At 44.0% G+C, this 15611-nt stretch overlaps 1 protein-coding gene across 1 annotated transcript in view; it reads right to left on the reverse strand.

The window, feature by feature from the left end:
• Positions 1-12317: 12317 nt before the first annotated feature.
• The window catches only part of LOC144935809 (peroxidasin homolog), an 88808-nt gene continuing 85514 nt past the window's right edge, over positions 12318-15611 (reverse strand). The window contains exon 24 of the mRNA XM_078862584.1: positions 12318-14815. Within this exon, the coding sequence (XP_078718710.1) occupies positions 14675-14815 (141 nt within the window). The 3' untranslated portion in view covers positions 12318-14674. The remainder of the gene's footprint in view (positions 14816-15611) is intronic.

Genomic DNA, 15611 nt, shown 5'->3' on the forward strand with positions numbered 1-15611 from the left:
GGGGGCGGAGCTGCGTGTGTGTGGGCGGAGCTTTGTGTGTGGAGTGGGCGGAGCTCTGTGTGTGGGGGCGAAGCTTCGTGTGTGGAGTGGGCGGAGCTCTGTGTGTGGGGGCGGAGCTTCGTGTGTGGAGTGGACGGAGCTTCGTGTGTGGGGGCGGAGCTCTGTGTGTGGAGGCGGAGCTCTGTGTGTGGGGGCGGAGTTTCGTGTGGAGTGGGCGGAGCTTCGTGTGTGTAGGGGCGGAGCTCTGTGTGTGGGGGCGGAGCTCCTTGTGGGAGGGGCGGAGCTCCGTGTGTGGGGGAGGCGGAGTTCGCGTTAAATGAGGCGGGGCTTACGGGGAGCGGGGCCAGATTTGGGGTGTGGCTTTGAAGAGGGCGGGGTTTGTCGTTCAATTGGGATGTGACGTCACGTCAAGTTCAAGAGCGGTGATAGTTATATGGGCGTGGTTAGACGTAGGTCACGTGCGCTCACCCCCAAATCCCCCCCCACTTACCCCTGCACCCCCCACTTTACCCCCCACCTACAAGACAATCCGAATATTTATACTGGTAGGAACCTCCTGGTTACACCAGCCCACAGGGGATTATTGTGTCCGTCCGTCGTGCAAGGAGGGGCTGGGAGGGTGGGGAGGGGCTGGGTGGGGAGGGTGGGGAGGGGCTGGTGGGGAGGGGAGGGAGGGGAGGGGCTGGGTGGGTGGGTGGGTAGGGGCTGGGTGGGGAGGGTGGGGCTGGGTGGGGGTGGGAGATGTGGGGTGGGGGGTGGGGAGGGTGGGGCTGGGTGGGGGGTGGGAGGGGTGGGGCTGGGTGGGGAGGGGCTGGGTGGGGAGGGGCTGGTCACCCCGTGGTGCCCTTATAAAACTCAACGTTTAACCTACTCACGCCGCCCTCACAGTCGGCCATATTTGCGGAATACACCACGCCGCCGTTGACCCTGGCCATTGACCGAGCAACCCAATGTTCCTACCAGCTCCCTCCGCAGGAATGTGTTACTGCAGGAGGAATCCGATGAGCTATCAAGCTCTTCTCTTTTACAGATGTCCAGTAGGGGCAGGTCAGAACGTTACAACAACAAACAATACAAAACACAATAGGAGTGAAAAGTATAGGAAAGGCAAGGGGCCGTCCATAAATGAGGTCACGCACCTAGGGGGGCGGGTCAGACATTTGTGACGATGTGTGACGAGGGAGGGGGTTGAGAAATTTGATGTCATATCAAAATGCGCAATTTTCAATAAATATAGATAACACGTTCTACTTAATTAAATAGACTTTTTGATAAATGATTTCTCCTACAACATCAGAGTGCAGCGCCACATTAAATACGCACTGCAATGACAATAGTTTAAAGCGATTTGAAGCATGTTTTATTTTTTGGGAGGGGGAGGGGCAGAGCTTTGTGACGTCATATTTGAGGGGGGGTCTGACTTTTTGTGACGCCGTGTTACGATTGGGGGGGCGAATCAAAAATCGTCCAAAATCGCACAAGGCCTTTTTTTGGAGCGCAAAAAATGTCGCCGTTTTGGTTCAACACAGGCAAAATGTTGGATCGGTTTCGAAATTCAATGCTTCATCAGCAAACACCGTCGTTGCAAGCAATGTCTGATGAGTCTTGTTTACGCTGAATTTGCGTCGTCGTTGAATTCATGCACTCGCAGAAGGCCGATGGGTTGTGTAAAACAAATACTTCATTGCTGATGACATTAGGGGCCGTCCATAAATGACGTCACGCGATTTTGGACGATTTTTGACCCCCCCCCCTCCACAAATGTCTGACCCCCCCCCCCAGGTGCGTGACGTCATTTATGGACAGCCCCATAGCTCTTTTTCACAGATGTCCAGTAGGGACGGGTCAGTAAATTACAACAACAAACAATACCAAACATACCATAGGAGTGCAAAATACATGAAAGGTAAGTAGGCCGCGAAAAATAAATAACTTATACACGTTCAAATTGCACAAGTACATACATTCTTGCCGATTTTTAAATCATTTATATTAAGTTCGCTTGCTTGCTTGCGTGCTTGCGTGCTTGCTTGCTTACGACCTTGCAAATCTTTCGGTCGTTTTTTAACCCACTTCCCGTGATCCAATCGAGCTGACATTTTCCACACAGACTCGTTGTGCGTGACAATTAATTTTCGCGAAAATTTTTTTCCAAAATGTTACACTGTTTAGGGAATTTTTTAAAAATATTTAATTACCAATTGCTTAATGCTGGCAGACAATCATCTGACCCATAGGTGGCAGCCATCTCAAGCCAGAGGACGAGAGGACTCTAGCCGTCACGCATATAAAGGATTTAGAGTGAAAAACTTTGTTTTTACGGGTTTCTTTTTTAAACACTAAATGCAAGCTTGGGCAGGGTAGCAAAACAACAACAATAACACATTCTATGGGTCTTTCGGTAAAGTCACGTAGATAGAAAAATAATTTTAAAAATATCACGACGTTTCGATCGCAACACAAGCAATCGTCTCTCGAAACGTCGTGATATTTTTATTATTTTCCTATCTACGTGGCTTTACCGAAAGACCCATAGAATATTTATTTCTGCAGTCACGAAAGCTTTAAGTCAAGATTTAACAAATACACTGTCTCAGACCGCACCAAGAGAGCACATTCCATCAATAAAATCGCACATTAACACTTAAATATTTCTTACGTACCAGTTATCTCCCCAATGGCCCATTTTTCATAGTATGACATCCACTGCTATGAAGAAGGGTCATTGCCCGAAACGTCTCCGATTATGTTATTTTCATCTTAAGGGTCGGTATTGACGCATGTTACCTTGAGCTCAACGCTGGAGGGCAGTGGAGAGTCACTAGACACGTGACACACGAAACATTCTTCACTCTTCAGTTGTCATACGTCACACGATAGAACTCGGAGAGTTTTCTGTTCTAGCCCACGGTCAAGTGATTATTGACCACATTCCTTCAGCTCGTGAAAAGCACTTACAAATACAGTGTGGTTGCTAAACTGATGGATGTGGGCCTCCCCACACCATTATGTGATCATACCTCAAGCTGTTGGTGCCCCTAAATAAAGTCCCTTTTGGATGGTTATTTTATTTTGTTGTTCAAACCTGTTTTGTAGACATTGTACGCTTATAGACGAGGCAATTGCAGGACTGTTGGAGAATTTACAAAAAAAATAAACCGATGGAAAGTGTGTTTTTAATGATTGAAAGTCAAGGCCAACGGAGCCATTGCCAGCAATTCCATCTGAAAAATTATGACCCTCAACACATTGTAGAATGTCCATCTGGAATTGATTTTGTCTAAATGCTGGGTTCCCACCAGAGAATATTCACAAGCAGCATGCGGGGGACACATCATTAAGCCTCGACTGGAACGCGGCACGAGGGCCATCTTCCCACAGGCCACACCAACTCACGTGCCCTGCCAGGCTTCAATGCTATACTCTTAGTTCTTTCGGTAAAGTCACGTAGGTAAAAATTAATAAAAATAAAACATTAAAAATCACGACGTTTCGGAGGCAACACAAGCTTCCGTCTTCAGGTGAAACAGTCACAGAAAAATATCTGTACCTTATATAGTGGTTAAGGGGGGATTAATTTTTACCTACGTGACTTTACCGAAAGAACTAAGAGTATGAATCCTTGCAGTCGCGAAAGCTTCAAATCTAGAATTAGGCTTCAATGCTGCCACATACCCTCCTCTTTTCAGCGTGCATCTTCTGCATTCTCTTCCTTCCCTGAAGAGGCACCTTGACTCGATTACGTTGTAGATCAGTGCCTCTCTATCCGTTGCGTGGCATTTATGCGGCAGTTTCCTGAGTGGTGTTACTGCATGTTTGGCATGGGCCCTGTTGCAAGGAATGGAAATGGAGATGCCCTCTCCACTAACCCCCCCCCCCTCTTTATGTAGTCCGGCGCCTGGGCCTCTCTGGCCCCAGAGTCCCCGTGCGGTGGAACTGCCGACACACTTGATTGTTACAGCAACTGATCATGCAGCAGCCTCCTCCTCCCTGTCAAGTTGTCAACCCGTGTGTGTGTGTCCACTTATGGGCACCGCTTGCTCCAGCCCTGAACACGTGTTCCACCTTCTTGGTTCTTTCGGTAAAGTCACGTAGAAGGGAAATAATAAAATAATAAAAACACAACATAATTATGTTTTATAAACATAATTATGTTTTATGTTTTTTTTTATTTTAAAATAATAAAAATAAAACATAATTATGTTTATAAAACAAAATTATGTTTTATTTTTATTATTTTATTTCCTTTCTACATAATTATGTTTTATTTTTATTATTGTATTAATTCCCTTCTACGTGACTTTATCGAAAGAACCAAGAAGATGAATCCCTGCAGTCACGAAAGCTTTAAAACGTGTTCCACCGTCTCATGAAGACACGCATTTAGCAACACTGCCCGGGAACAAGGACGTTGAACCGTATTGCTGCTACACGTGCAACTGGTTGTGCGGTGTTAAATCGTCTAGTAAATGTAATGTTATTGGCATTAAACATAAACCATAGTAAATTTGCTTTTTAAAGATTGCAGAGCCTGAGTCAGAGCCCTTCAATGTGCCGTGGTAGGCATATAATTGCCCTGTATAACCCAGCACCAGTCCTTTATACATGTGCAGTACTGCTATAGGGTCCTCCGTCTAACACATTCCTGCGGAGGGAGCTGGTAGGAACGTTGGGTTGCTCGGTCAATGGCCAGGGTCAACGGCGGCGTGGTGTATTCCGCAAATATGCCCGACTGTGAGGGCGGGCACAAGCCGGCGTGAGTAAGTTAAACGTTGAACTTTATAAGGGCACCACGGGGTGACCAGCCCCTGCACCACCCATCCCCACCCAGCCCCACCCTCCCCACCCAGCCCCTCTCTCGCCACCTAGCCCCTCCCTGCACGACGGACGGACGGACACAATAATCCCCTGTGGGCTGGTGTAACCAGGAGGTTCCTACCATACATTGCTGTTTACACATCGAAGGGATGATATGAATGTTCATGACTTTTGGATATGCAGTTTGCACAGGGAGGCATATTATTGTAATTGGTCTGAGTTGCATGTCTGGTTTGCGTTTGTGTTACCCATTAAATTGCACTTGATTAATTATTTGACTATTGCTTGCGTGCTCTGCTTTTTGGCAGCAGTTTTTGTCATTCTTTTTTTTGTAATATGCTGCGACGCGTCGCAAGTTGATATGACATTTAAATATTAGATGAAATAGAGAATGGGTACAGATGTGTGTGAAACTCATTTCCTACCCTTTTTCTGAGCACCGTGACCATTATTCTTTAAAAACGAAAGAGGTGCAACGTGAGAGGTGCATTCTCACGTGTGTAAAAGTTTGAAGTTAAACAAAGTAAGACAAATACAGTAATTTGCCCAAGTCCCCACAGTATGAGATTGAGAGGGTCACGTGGTCCACATGGAACCCTTCACCCAACAGTTCATCAAATTGGCTCCACTATGATCTCTGTCGATGTTGAAATGCCAGAGTCGGTGGCTGAGGATTTTTGTTTGAGGATTGGGGCTGAAAGTGTATTTTTCTTCATCATATTTTATTTTGTGCTTCACTTGATCCTTTCAGCAATTGGCACAGAATAATGTTTAAACACAGCATGTGTGATGTTCTGCTTAAGAGAATTATCGCGGGCAATTCAGTAGCTGAAAAATGTTTAATGCTCAAACTTGGTTGCTAGGTGTTATTCGTTATCCATTCATTCCCACCACAGGTCACTTAAAGGGCTGTAGCGGCCAAGTGGACTCAGGACATTATAGTTAAGGAATGGTGCACCAAGTTAGAAGTAGTTTAACACATAGGCTTTCGCGACCAATATATTTACGCGATCTAACCCAAAAAACCTCTATTATGGAAGTTAGAAATAATATACACACAAATACGACAAATACTTTTGGCATGCAGCAATCATTCGCATTCATGTAGTGAGAGTTTTTTTTAAGTTGTCAAAAAAAGAAAAAGTTGAATATTATTAATTAATCCCAGAAGGGAGCTTGGACAACTGCACTGCACTGATGATGTCACGAGTTGAAGACATCGTGTTCTTTTTAACATACAATGCCAGTAAAAAAAAAACAACTATAATAGGCATTCCGTATTGTTATGATGAATGTGTTCATGATTTTTTTGTATTTATTGAAATCTGTTTCTATTTGTAAAACGTGCTAGGAATGCTAAGAAACCCAATTCAATTATTGTTTTTGGCTACGAAATGTTTTGGATGTCGTATTAATTTGAATATAAACATAATGGCGTATTTATACTGGAGCGAATGTTAAGTTTAAAAACTATGTAGAACATGTAAGGATTTCGAGGTGACAGTAACTATGCAAACACTCGTGCAATTGACGCGTGAATTCTTAAGTCAGCTGCACGCTTTAGTCTGCCTTCTGCCATCACTCCATGAGAATGTAGTTCAAAGCAACCCGGAACATAAAACAAAACTGCACGAGGACATGCAGTAAAAACAACAAAAATGCAAATCCTTACAAGCGTGTTCCAGAATGATTCGCATGGTTTAAAAGCTACTGCCTTTTGAATAGAGCACGTCGTTTTTATAACAATGTACTTAAATTCAATATAATATATTTGGGTTTTTTGGGAATGCTACACTCGATATAAAACAGCTGTCATTTCAGCAAAAAAGGTCACCTTTAGGCATGTGCCTAAGTCTTTAGAATTGTCAATCCACTGCTGGATTAAGGCCTCCGCATACCATATCGGTCGTTTTACCATACTTCACCACGCTGGTCGGTGCAGGGTTGGTGAAGAGAGGACCAGTACCAGTTCAGATATCACTGGGCACGATGTGAGAGCCATGAATTGAAATCGAGGTACTTGGTTCAAAGCCTGCTACACAATCCACTGCGCTGCTGCTCCCCGAAGACAAATGCCGTCAGTTTGCATGCGCGTTTGTACAACGGTTTACGTTTGGATAATCAGTGTGGCATTAGTGTTAGATTGTACGACAAGATCGTTTTAACAAGCACCCTACACACAGCAAACCTGGCCAGTTTCAAATTATTAACACTTATTATTAGTTAGCAATTTGCAAGTACAGTATTGAAGCTTGCCTTACAGCTTTCGTGACTGCAGGAATTCATATTATTTGGGTCTTTCGGTGAAGTCACGTGACTTTACCGAAAGACCCTAAGAATACAGTATTGAAGGTTTGCGATGAAATCTCGCCATTATATGAATGCTCATGTTATTGCACAAACATCGACTCCCTTTATAAAAATAGACGGGAGCCCGGATGGCCTCGTCCGTTCCCTAATTATGAAGGTGCATTATGTTTCGATTTAAAGCTTTCGTGACTGCAGGGATTCATCTTCTTGGTTCTTTCGGTAAAGTCGGAAAGACAGACCTGTTCTTCACCTGAGGACGGCTGCTTGCGTTGTGGCCGAAACGTCGTGAGAATTGTATTTTACTGTGTTTTACTTTTATTATTGTATCATTTCCCTTCTACGTGACTTTACCGAAAGAAGAAGGTGCATTATGTCTGGCCTGTTGTCCGTTACATATTTCCCCTCCATCCTTTTCATGTTCCAACTGCATTCTGGGTTCTTGACAAACAATAAAAAAGACATCCTTACAAAATGATACGAAAATATATTTAGAAAAACTTGTACAAGAGAAGTGTGTGTACCTCAGTGAGATCTTGTCTTCTTAAATACATGTCGATGAATGAACTTTATAAAATAAGTGACTAGTTTCGGCAGCAACTTGAGCAATACAGGAAGGCGATCGTGTACACAGGGTACTCATACCGGATTATTTTTGATTGTGACGGTAAATGCGGATTACACGTATGTGCTGTATGTTGGTTAAACTTCTTTCGCACCGGTACGTTGCCAACCGTGCTAATTTTGAGGTGAAAAAAAAATCGTGATTAGGACAAACATTTTCATTTCATGAATAGAAGTGTAATAATGATAATGATGAAAACAATCATTTTGTAATTAACTAATTGGAAAATCATCATCAGTGATGATGATGATTTGAACAATATTCTTCTCTTGCAACCAATCACAGACAACCAATCGCCCCATTAAATGTTTTTTGTCCATTCGACCAGGTCAGGTCATGCCCTCTCAAAAAACAGACTTGCATGTTGAAAAGGCAAATGTTTACATGTTTGGTCAACTGCTCCACCTCGAACCACTCTTGGCTCTCAAGCTATAAAGGCAGAAAGACAAATATATGTTAACAAATTAATGACAATATTATAATGGTGCAAAAGGATACCTGAATAAAATGTAACCCTTAAAAAATTCAGCCAACAAGGGACACACTCATTAAAATAAAAAGTCATGGTGACCTATAGTAACAACACGAACCTTTGCGCTGTTGCACAGGAAAATACTGGCACAGAGTTTGACAACGCCCAGAATGCAGTTCGCATGAAGTAACTGTGTTCAGAGGCAGATGTGTGTGGTCATTGATGTGTGTGTGTGGTCATTGAACTTTCATCGGTTCCCCTTTTAGACATTCGACGATCTGGAATTCCGCCTTTTGTCAAGAGGCCAAATACCATAATTTGAGTGAAACTCCCTCACCCCTCCGCCCTCCTCCCCCCCAACTTTGGTAAAGACTTTCTTCATCTGGCCTTGCCTGTGGCTGGTCATCTGGGCTCTGGCCACGAGAGGCCACAGTCACAGACGATCGCACTTAACCCCAAGGAACCCGAGACATTTATCACGGCGCTATCACAAAGTGACCTCACCGAGAACGAGGCAAGGCCCACGACGCACAAATTAGTCGAGGGCGCAAAGTGGCGCAGAGAAATGATGCGGGCGTCAGGCTTTTGATGCGGTGTTAAATGTTCTCGTTTGTTTCAATAACAGGCGTTTATGGATCGCAGCCGTAAACCTTCGCAAACAACATATCCCATGTAACGGCATGGGGGGGGGGGGGAGAGAGAGCTTAAAAATGACGTACATTAATATTTTACAAACCCATGGAACTTGTTTAAAGGTAAACTCATGCCACGTCAGTGAAACTGACATAAATTGTCTTGGGAATATGCATTACCCCTTGCGGGAAATCTAATTACGCAATGTGTTCAAGATAATACTAACCAGATTGTGTTTCCCCCTTTGAGGAAAAGCGGGCATTAACAACCAGAAAAAAACGAGCCGCTTTTTAGGCAGCTCGTTACACGTGTGTTCGACGTGGTTTTGCAAAGTCACCCTGACTATTCCAGCAGCAGCAGAAAAAAATGGCACGCATTGAGACAATATATACGTTGCGTACATGTGCATATACGAGGAGAAAAAATAAATATACAAAATGTTTTAAAAAACAAGACAATAAACTAAGAAGGCCCAAAAACCCAAAGGGTTAAAATCTGAGGGCCCGTCTGTACGTGCTATGCATGTAATAACTGATCAATCCTTACAATGATGGGTTAGTGTATAAAGTAATGGTAGGTTATTTTTTATAGCCTGCTGGTCAAAACTTGTTCGACCATATATTTAACATTTAATGTGTATATATATAAAGTACAAAAACATGCCGCACAGCCCTATATAACTGCTTGTGAGATTACCGGTCTTTTGATGTTGAAATCACCTTTCCATATACACAGCACATATCTCCCCATTGCGTATATTTCAGAAGGCCTTACGGGTGCTTTATTACATATTTGCACATAGAACGTGTGGCTTTTGAGAGAGGATACAATCGTGTTTTACATTATTCTCTGGCACGAGACAACACGAGTGGAGCGCATGTGGTTTTAATGAAATCTAATCGACGTGACGCGCTTGCCATAGGTTCAACTGACAAAGCTTCCCAATCTGCATTGTGCTGCTACGTTTCTCTATCATGTGGCGCCGATCAGATAGTTGGGCATTTCCCTTAAATGCAATCTGGGCAGTGGAGGAACGTATTTGTTTAATTCTCTGTATAAACCAATGTGAGAGAATTAAAGAAACAACCCTCTCATTTGACATTCCAACATTGAGCCTCAAAAATCTAGTTGAGCAAAAGCAGGTACCTCTTTAGGCATACCATGTACAGTATTCATTTCTGAGCTGAGTGGACTTGTAATGAACTTCTGGTAAAGATACCATGGAACAAAGGAGGAGCCCATCGACTCGTTGGTCAAATTAAAGGCTTCATCTGGACTCAAATTAAAGGCTTAACATGAAACAGAAGAGGCAGATTGCCACATTTCTTTGGCTCGGCAGCTGCGATTGATGAAAAGGTTCGACTATTATACCGTCTAGGATTAGTTGCTACCTGCTAGAATGAGTGTGTTGCATTGTAAAGGCACTGACCGATTAAAGTCTAAAGCTTTGAGCAGCATGTCCATGGTATTCACTCTTTCATTGCCTTAGCTGCTGCTTCTTGAAAACGTTACCTCATTGCCACATTTCATTCCTAGTTACAAGCGCAGTCTTAATCATCAGCAACATCTGTGGCTATAGGAGGAAGCTGCCTTGCCTGTTAAAGCCATGGCCGGATTAACAAATAGTCATTGACAGCACCAAACTTCCCGTCATGTCTCATTTATTAGTTGAGCGAACACCCATAGATCGGCGACCAGAGGAAGGACCTGTAGCCCAAAGCAACTAGGTGTCCACTGTGCAACAGTTTGCAGCATCTGGCAGATGTAAGTGTGCATGTACGTTTAACTTCTTTCACACCGTACGTAGCCAACCGCGCTTATCGAAGGCGTGGGAAGCTGTGGCAGGGTGTGATAGCAAGCAGCAGCAGTAGCTGCTGCGATGGCTCTTTGCTCATTATTCAATACGTAATAATGGTAATGACTGCATCAGCAATCTTCATGGAAACAGGCTTTGGGCCTAGGGTTGCCACCTCAAAGGTACATAAAATGGGATATATCATGGGAATATTTCATAATAGCGGAAGAGGGGAGAACTACATGTCTATGCGTCATCTTGAGTGCTATATCATTACACAACTGACAAAAAAAACGTAACTTTGAATATCATGGTAAATCGTATTAATATTGAAGGACTTTAAAAATATATTTGTCGAGGTAAAACCAAGATAGGTGGCAACCAAATGCATCACATTTCTATTGGATTGTCCACGAAAACTAAAGCCTCGTAGATTTCCAGAGGGGAAATGAGCAATATTAAAGCTAACAGCTTGAAATCTGCAATGCAGTGATGCCACCGTGTGAGGCTGTTCTTGAGTTCCCTGTTAGTCTTACTTGCCTTGGAATATGAGTTTGCACATAGGCAGGCTTGGCAAAAGCTGCAGATGACGTCCCAGGCTGGGTCGACACTGCTCCTGAAAGGCATCTTACGTACATTTTAAATCGGCTGTCTTGGTGGCATGACATCGTTACAAGTGGCATAGCTGCATCAGTGGCGCAAATGACTGATAAGTCAACGCTGTGAAGAGGAAGAATGAGAGCTTTGCCTTGCTCGAGAGTAGAGATGAGCCACCCTGCACTTGGGAGCAAGGATGCCGTTTGCCAGAACACTCTTGCCGTGATAAGTTGCTATATCTGGTGCACACATTTACGCAGAGAATAATGGGGAAAATATATTACTGTCAGTTGCGTTTACGTAAGCCAGCTCTGGTTTATGTTACAACAGAGAAGCCCTAAGTGTAAAACCACATTAGTTCGTTGCAGCTTAAGAAGTAAGAGTTATTATAATAATAGTTTTCCCCTTTTTTCTGGCAACAAAACTGAAACCGTTTTACGAGGATTCATGTCTGCATTAACCACAATACTTGCAGTCAAAATGCAAACAAAAAACACACTCTTGATAATATATGCATTGTCCTTGAAACTGATTGGTCCACACCAGAGACAACTTTCTTTTGGTACTAGCCAATGAAGTCTAATGATGTATATGCTTACCCCGAGCCCTCATTACTTTGATAGTGCATTGTCTTTGAGCTGTACACCTTTTGGCGTCCTCTGGTCGAGCACCACTTGAGACGAGGCTCAAAAGAAAGCTGTCTCTGGTGTGGACCAATCAGTTTCAAGGACAATGCATTTATTATCAGTGTGTTTTTTGTTTGCATTTTGACCGCAAGTATTGTGGTCAATGCAGACATTAATCCTTGTAAAAAGGTTTCAGTTTTGTTGCCAGAAAAAAGGGGAAACCCCCTATTATTATATTTTGGTACTGGCAACGGAGGTCTAATGATGAAGCAATTGTTGTCATAAAATGTTTTACCCATCGCATTTGTTCTGTGGTTCGGTATTACAATTCCTATATCTTACTGTACAAGGACCGTAGTTGAGAATTACAGGCAGGGTTTAATTTCTCACTGAATATATTCCGGCACAAAAGAAAAAAAACAAAGAATAATCACAATATTCTTACAAAATGTTTATTCATGAAACAAAGGAAGCCAACTATATCATGTGCTAACTCAAAATACACAAATGTGATTTATTGATTCGTTTTGTTCGGTTGTTCTGTCATATTTTACATATATTAAAACAATTACGGCAGTGTTTTGGCACTTTTTTTGACCGCCTCGAAGTCGCACAACAAGCCACTACAATCCATGTGTTCATTCAAAAAGTCAGCAGTGATGAATTACGTGCCGTTCAGTGGCGACTAATACTCGGGAACTATGAAACAACCTGCATTGGCTGGGCGCACGACAAGCCACAAGGCTAGTTTTTTTAAGATATTGCAAAAGTATAACACATTCCAAGAAAAATAGTCAATGTTGGACCAAAGTTGGTATGCGAATGGAATCACATGCCAACGTTGATCCAACGTTGCACGTTTACTGGGTTGCAATCGTACAACCGCATCGGCTTTTGCACCGTTCAGTTGTGTGACGCGTCTTCAGGTTGTACGTACGATCGCACCGTACTTGTCCAAACGTGCTCATCGGAGGTGGATGACTGGCATTTACAGAGACTGGGCACAAGTTCGGATCCCCTGAAGAAGTTCCCAGCACGTGGAGTGGAATGCCTGACATCGTGCCGAGCAATGCGCGGTACAACCCAAAACCACATTGACGAGCTATTTTACTCTCTTTGGATTTCATTTTCAACGCAGGAATTCATTGCAGCTTCACATGGCGCCAACCCATTTATACTGCTACTTAGACGAGAGTATAATGTCCATAAATGCATGAGAAGAATACATTGCTGCATGTCTCAATATCTACTGCGCATCGTTTAGCATTGAAACCAACTAAACCAGTGTTCTCCATTGCAAGGCCCAAGGGCCACTGGCGGCCTTAGTGGCCTTTAGTGTGGGCCCTGACGTGCGGCCCCCGACAATGCACAACATGTGAAAACACCCCCCATCATCGTGCTGTCAAACCCCAATGGTTTCAAATGTGTGGCGGCCCTCACACTGAAGGGGCCCCCATCTGAAAATGTGTGAAGAACACTGAACTAAAGAAACGTCAAATACTGGGTCACGGAAATAGATTAACTCTGGCACATCGAGCTACGTAGAGCCACAGCTTCAGGAAATATTTTGGCAAAATATGAAATGTGTCAAGCACCAGCCCATCACAGTTACGATGGAGACATTCATAGGGAAAGTTGCATTTTTAGAAGGAACCCCTTCCACGTATGCCTCTTGCATAATTTTTCTAAGGCTAGATGTTCTGGAAAACTAGCATATTTAAAAAAAATACATGAAACCGCCACCACAAGGACACCTTGTTTGCTTTAAATGCATAACCATACAAATACAATTTGGCGAAGGCTATTATGGCATCTGTAATCTATTGAAAACAGCAATATTTCACATTTGAAAGAAAAGTAATCGACTTTACTCCGTCAAGTATTTTCCATCATAACAGTTCCACACTGGAATACTTTGAGTAAGGAATACTGTACCTGTTATACGCGTACTCTGTGACGATGTTTGGCCGCTGCTGCACGTTCGACTTACTAATGCGTAAAAGCGAGAGCACGTGTCGCGACCTGCGAATGGAGCCTGGCAATGCTTTTGGTGTTTATGACGAGCAGCGCATTGTATGCGCGCTAGCAAGCAACATATACTCGCCAGGCTAATGATGCCAGCGGTCCTGAAATGTATTATCGACCCCCACGAGCTAACTCGATACACTTCGTCGTGGCTAATTCTCCGAGCCGAGAAACTTATAAACGTTTCAACTGATTGCACTCGCTGCGGGATTTTTTGTTTCTCTTCTGGCAGGAGATGATGTCACGCCTGGCGTATGAGCAACGTGCTGTGTTGTTCCAGCACATTGTGTGCGACTCGCCATTCCTGGGCACATCTAGCGGCGGGTTTTTTTGTTGTTGCGGTACACGCTTCAACGCAAGCGGCCAATTGAATCGACCAGCCGGTCCAGTCCAACGTGTGTTTTCGTGTGATTGTTGTTTTGTCTGCTGCAATTGCCGCTTAACGATTAAGCGGCAGTCTGCTGGAATGCATTTAATGTGACAGGGGGAGAGTGATTCTTGTAAACTTGAGAAAGAACTGGCAATGCAATGCATTGTTTTGGAAAGATGATGATGCACCGCGCGTGGATTAGCCGATGCTGAATAATGTTCTTGCTTAATTAAACGGAGGCTAACGCAGCATTGCAAATGGACCAAACGGAGTGTGCACAGTACATTCACAGCAGAGGCAGTTTTTTAGGGCAGTGCTTTGGGGGATGGAGCAGGATGAGGATGGAGGGGAGAAGCAGGGCAGTGTTGTTTTTTAAAGAAACAGAGAGACCAGCCGCCCCTCTCCCTTACGCTACATCCACCCTTCTGTCACCTTCTCCGGGGGCAGCCTGTTCTACACAGATGGGGCAGCAGCTTCCTTCCAGACGCTCTGGAGAAGGGCAGTTGATGGGAGGACACCTCTCCACGTGGCAGACCACCTCGCCTCTCTGGAACCCCAGAACAAAAACAAAACGCATCACACGTACGTATGTACCTTGAACTTCTTTCGCATTGTACGTAGCCAACCGCGCTATTCGGAGGTGCAGGGGAAGGACAACACACATGGAGACCAGCAGGAAAGGACAACATTGATGCAGCTTATATCTCATACAGATGACAGGAAGTGACGTTTTAAAATCCCATTATTACATGGGGTCGGCTGTTTGGATTATATTTTTCCACTTGCTTCTGTTCTGTGCATCTTATACAGTCACATCCCCACTGTGCGCCTCGTAACTTGCGATCAAATTCATGAGCATGAATAAACTGATGTGAAATCTATTTTTTTCTCTCCTCAATTTTATCCCAACCGCGCCGCCGGTGTCAAATCAAGAGAGGAAGCGTTCGCCGAGACCTCTCTCGCAGTGCAGTGCCACGCTTCGTTGTAGAGAACGGCCCATGGAAGTGGACGTCATAGATCTACCGCTGAGATCCCTTCAAGTGTCTCCTGTTCCACACGAGTGTGGATTTCCTCTGTTGTTATGACAAAAAAAAAAGCCTCGCCATCGGAAATCGCCTTTCTTTCAGCTTGCCTGAGACGGGTAACCACCACTATTGCCTTCTTCCTCATCCCTTCATTTCTGACCCGATCCAGTCTTGTTCTCGCTGAGATTCCATCCAGACAATTGATTCACATTTTATAAATGAGATGGCTGGGTCACTGATGGGAGATAAAGTTTGTCAGTGTTGCCGAGTCAGAACATGTGTGAGGTCCTGGGATTTTATCCAGGGGTGGAATAAATA

This window comes from Lampetra fluviatilis, chromosome 14 (assembly GCF_964198595.1).
Source record: "Lampetra fluviatilis chromosome 14, kcLamFluv1.1, whole genome shotgun sequence".
NCBI lineage: Eukaryota > Metazoa > Chordata > Hyperoartia > Petromyzontiformes > Petromyzontidae > Lampetra > Lampetra fluviatilis.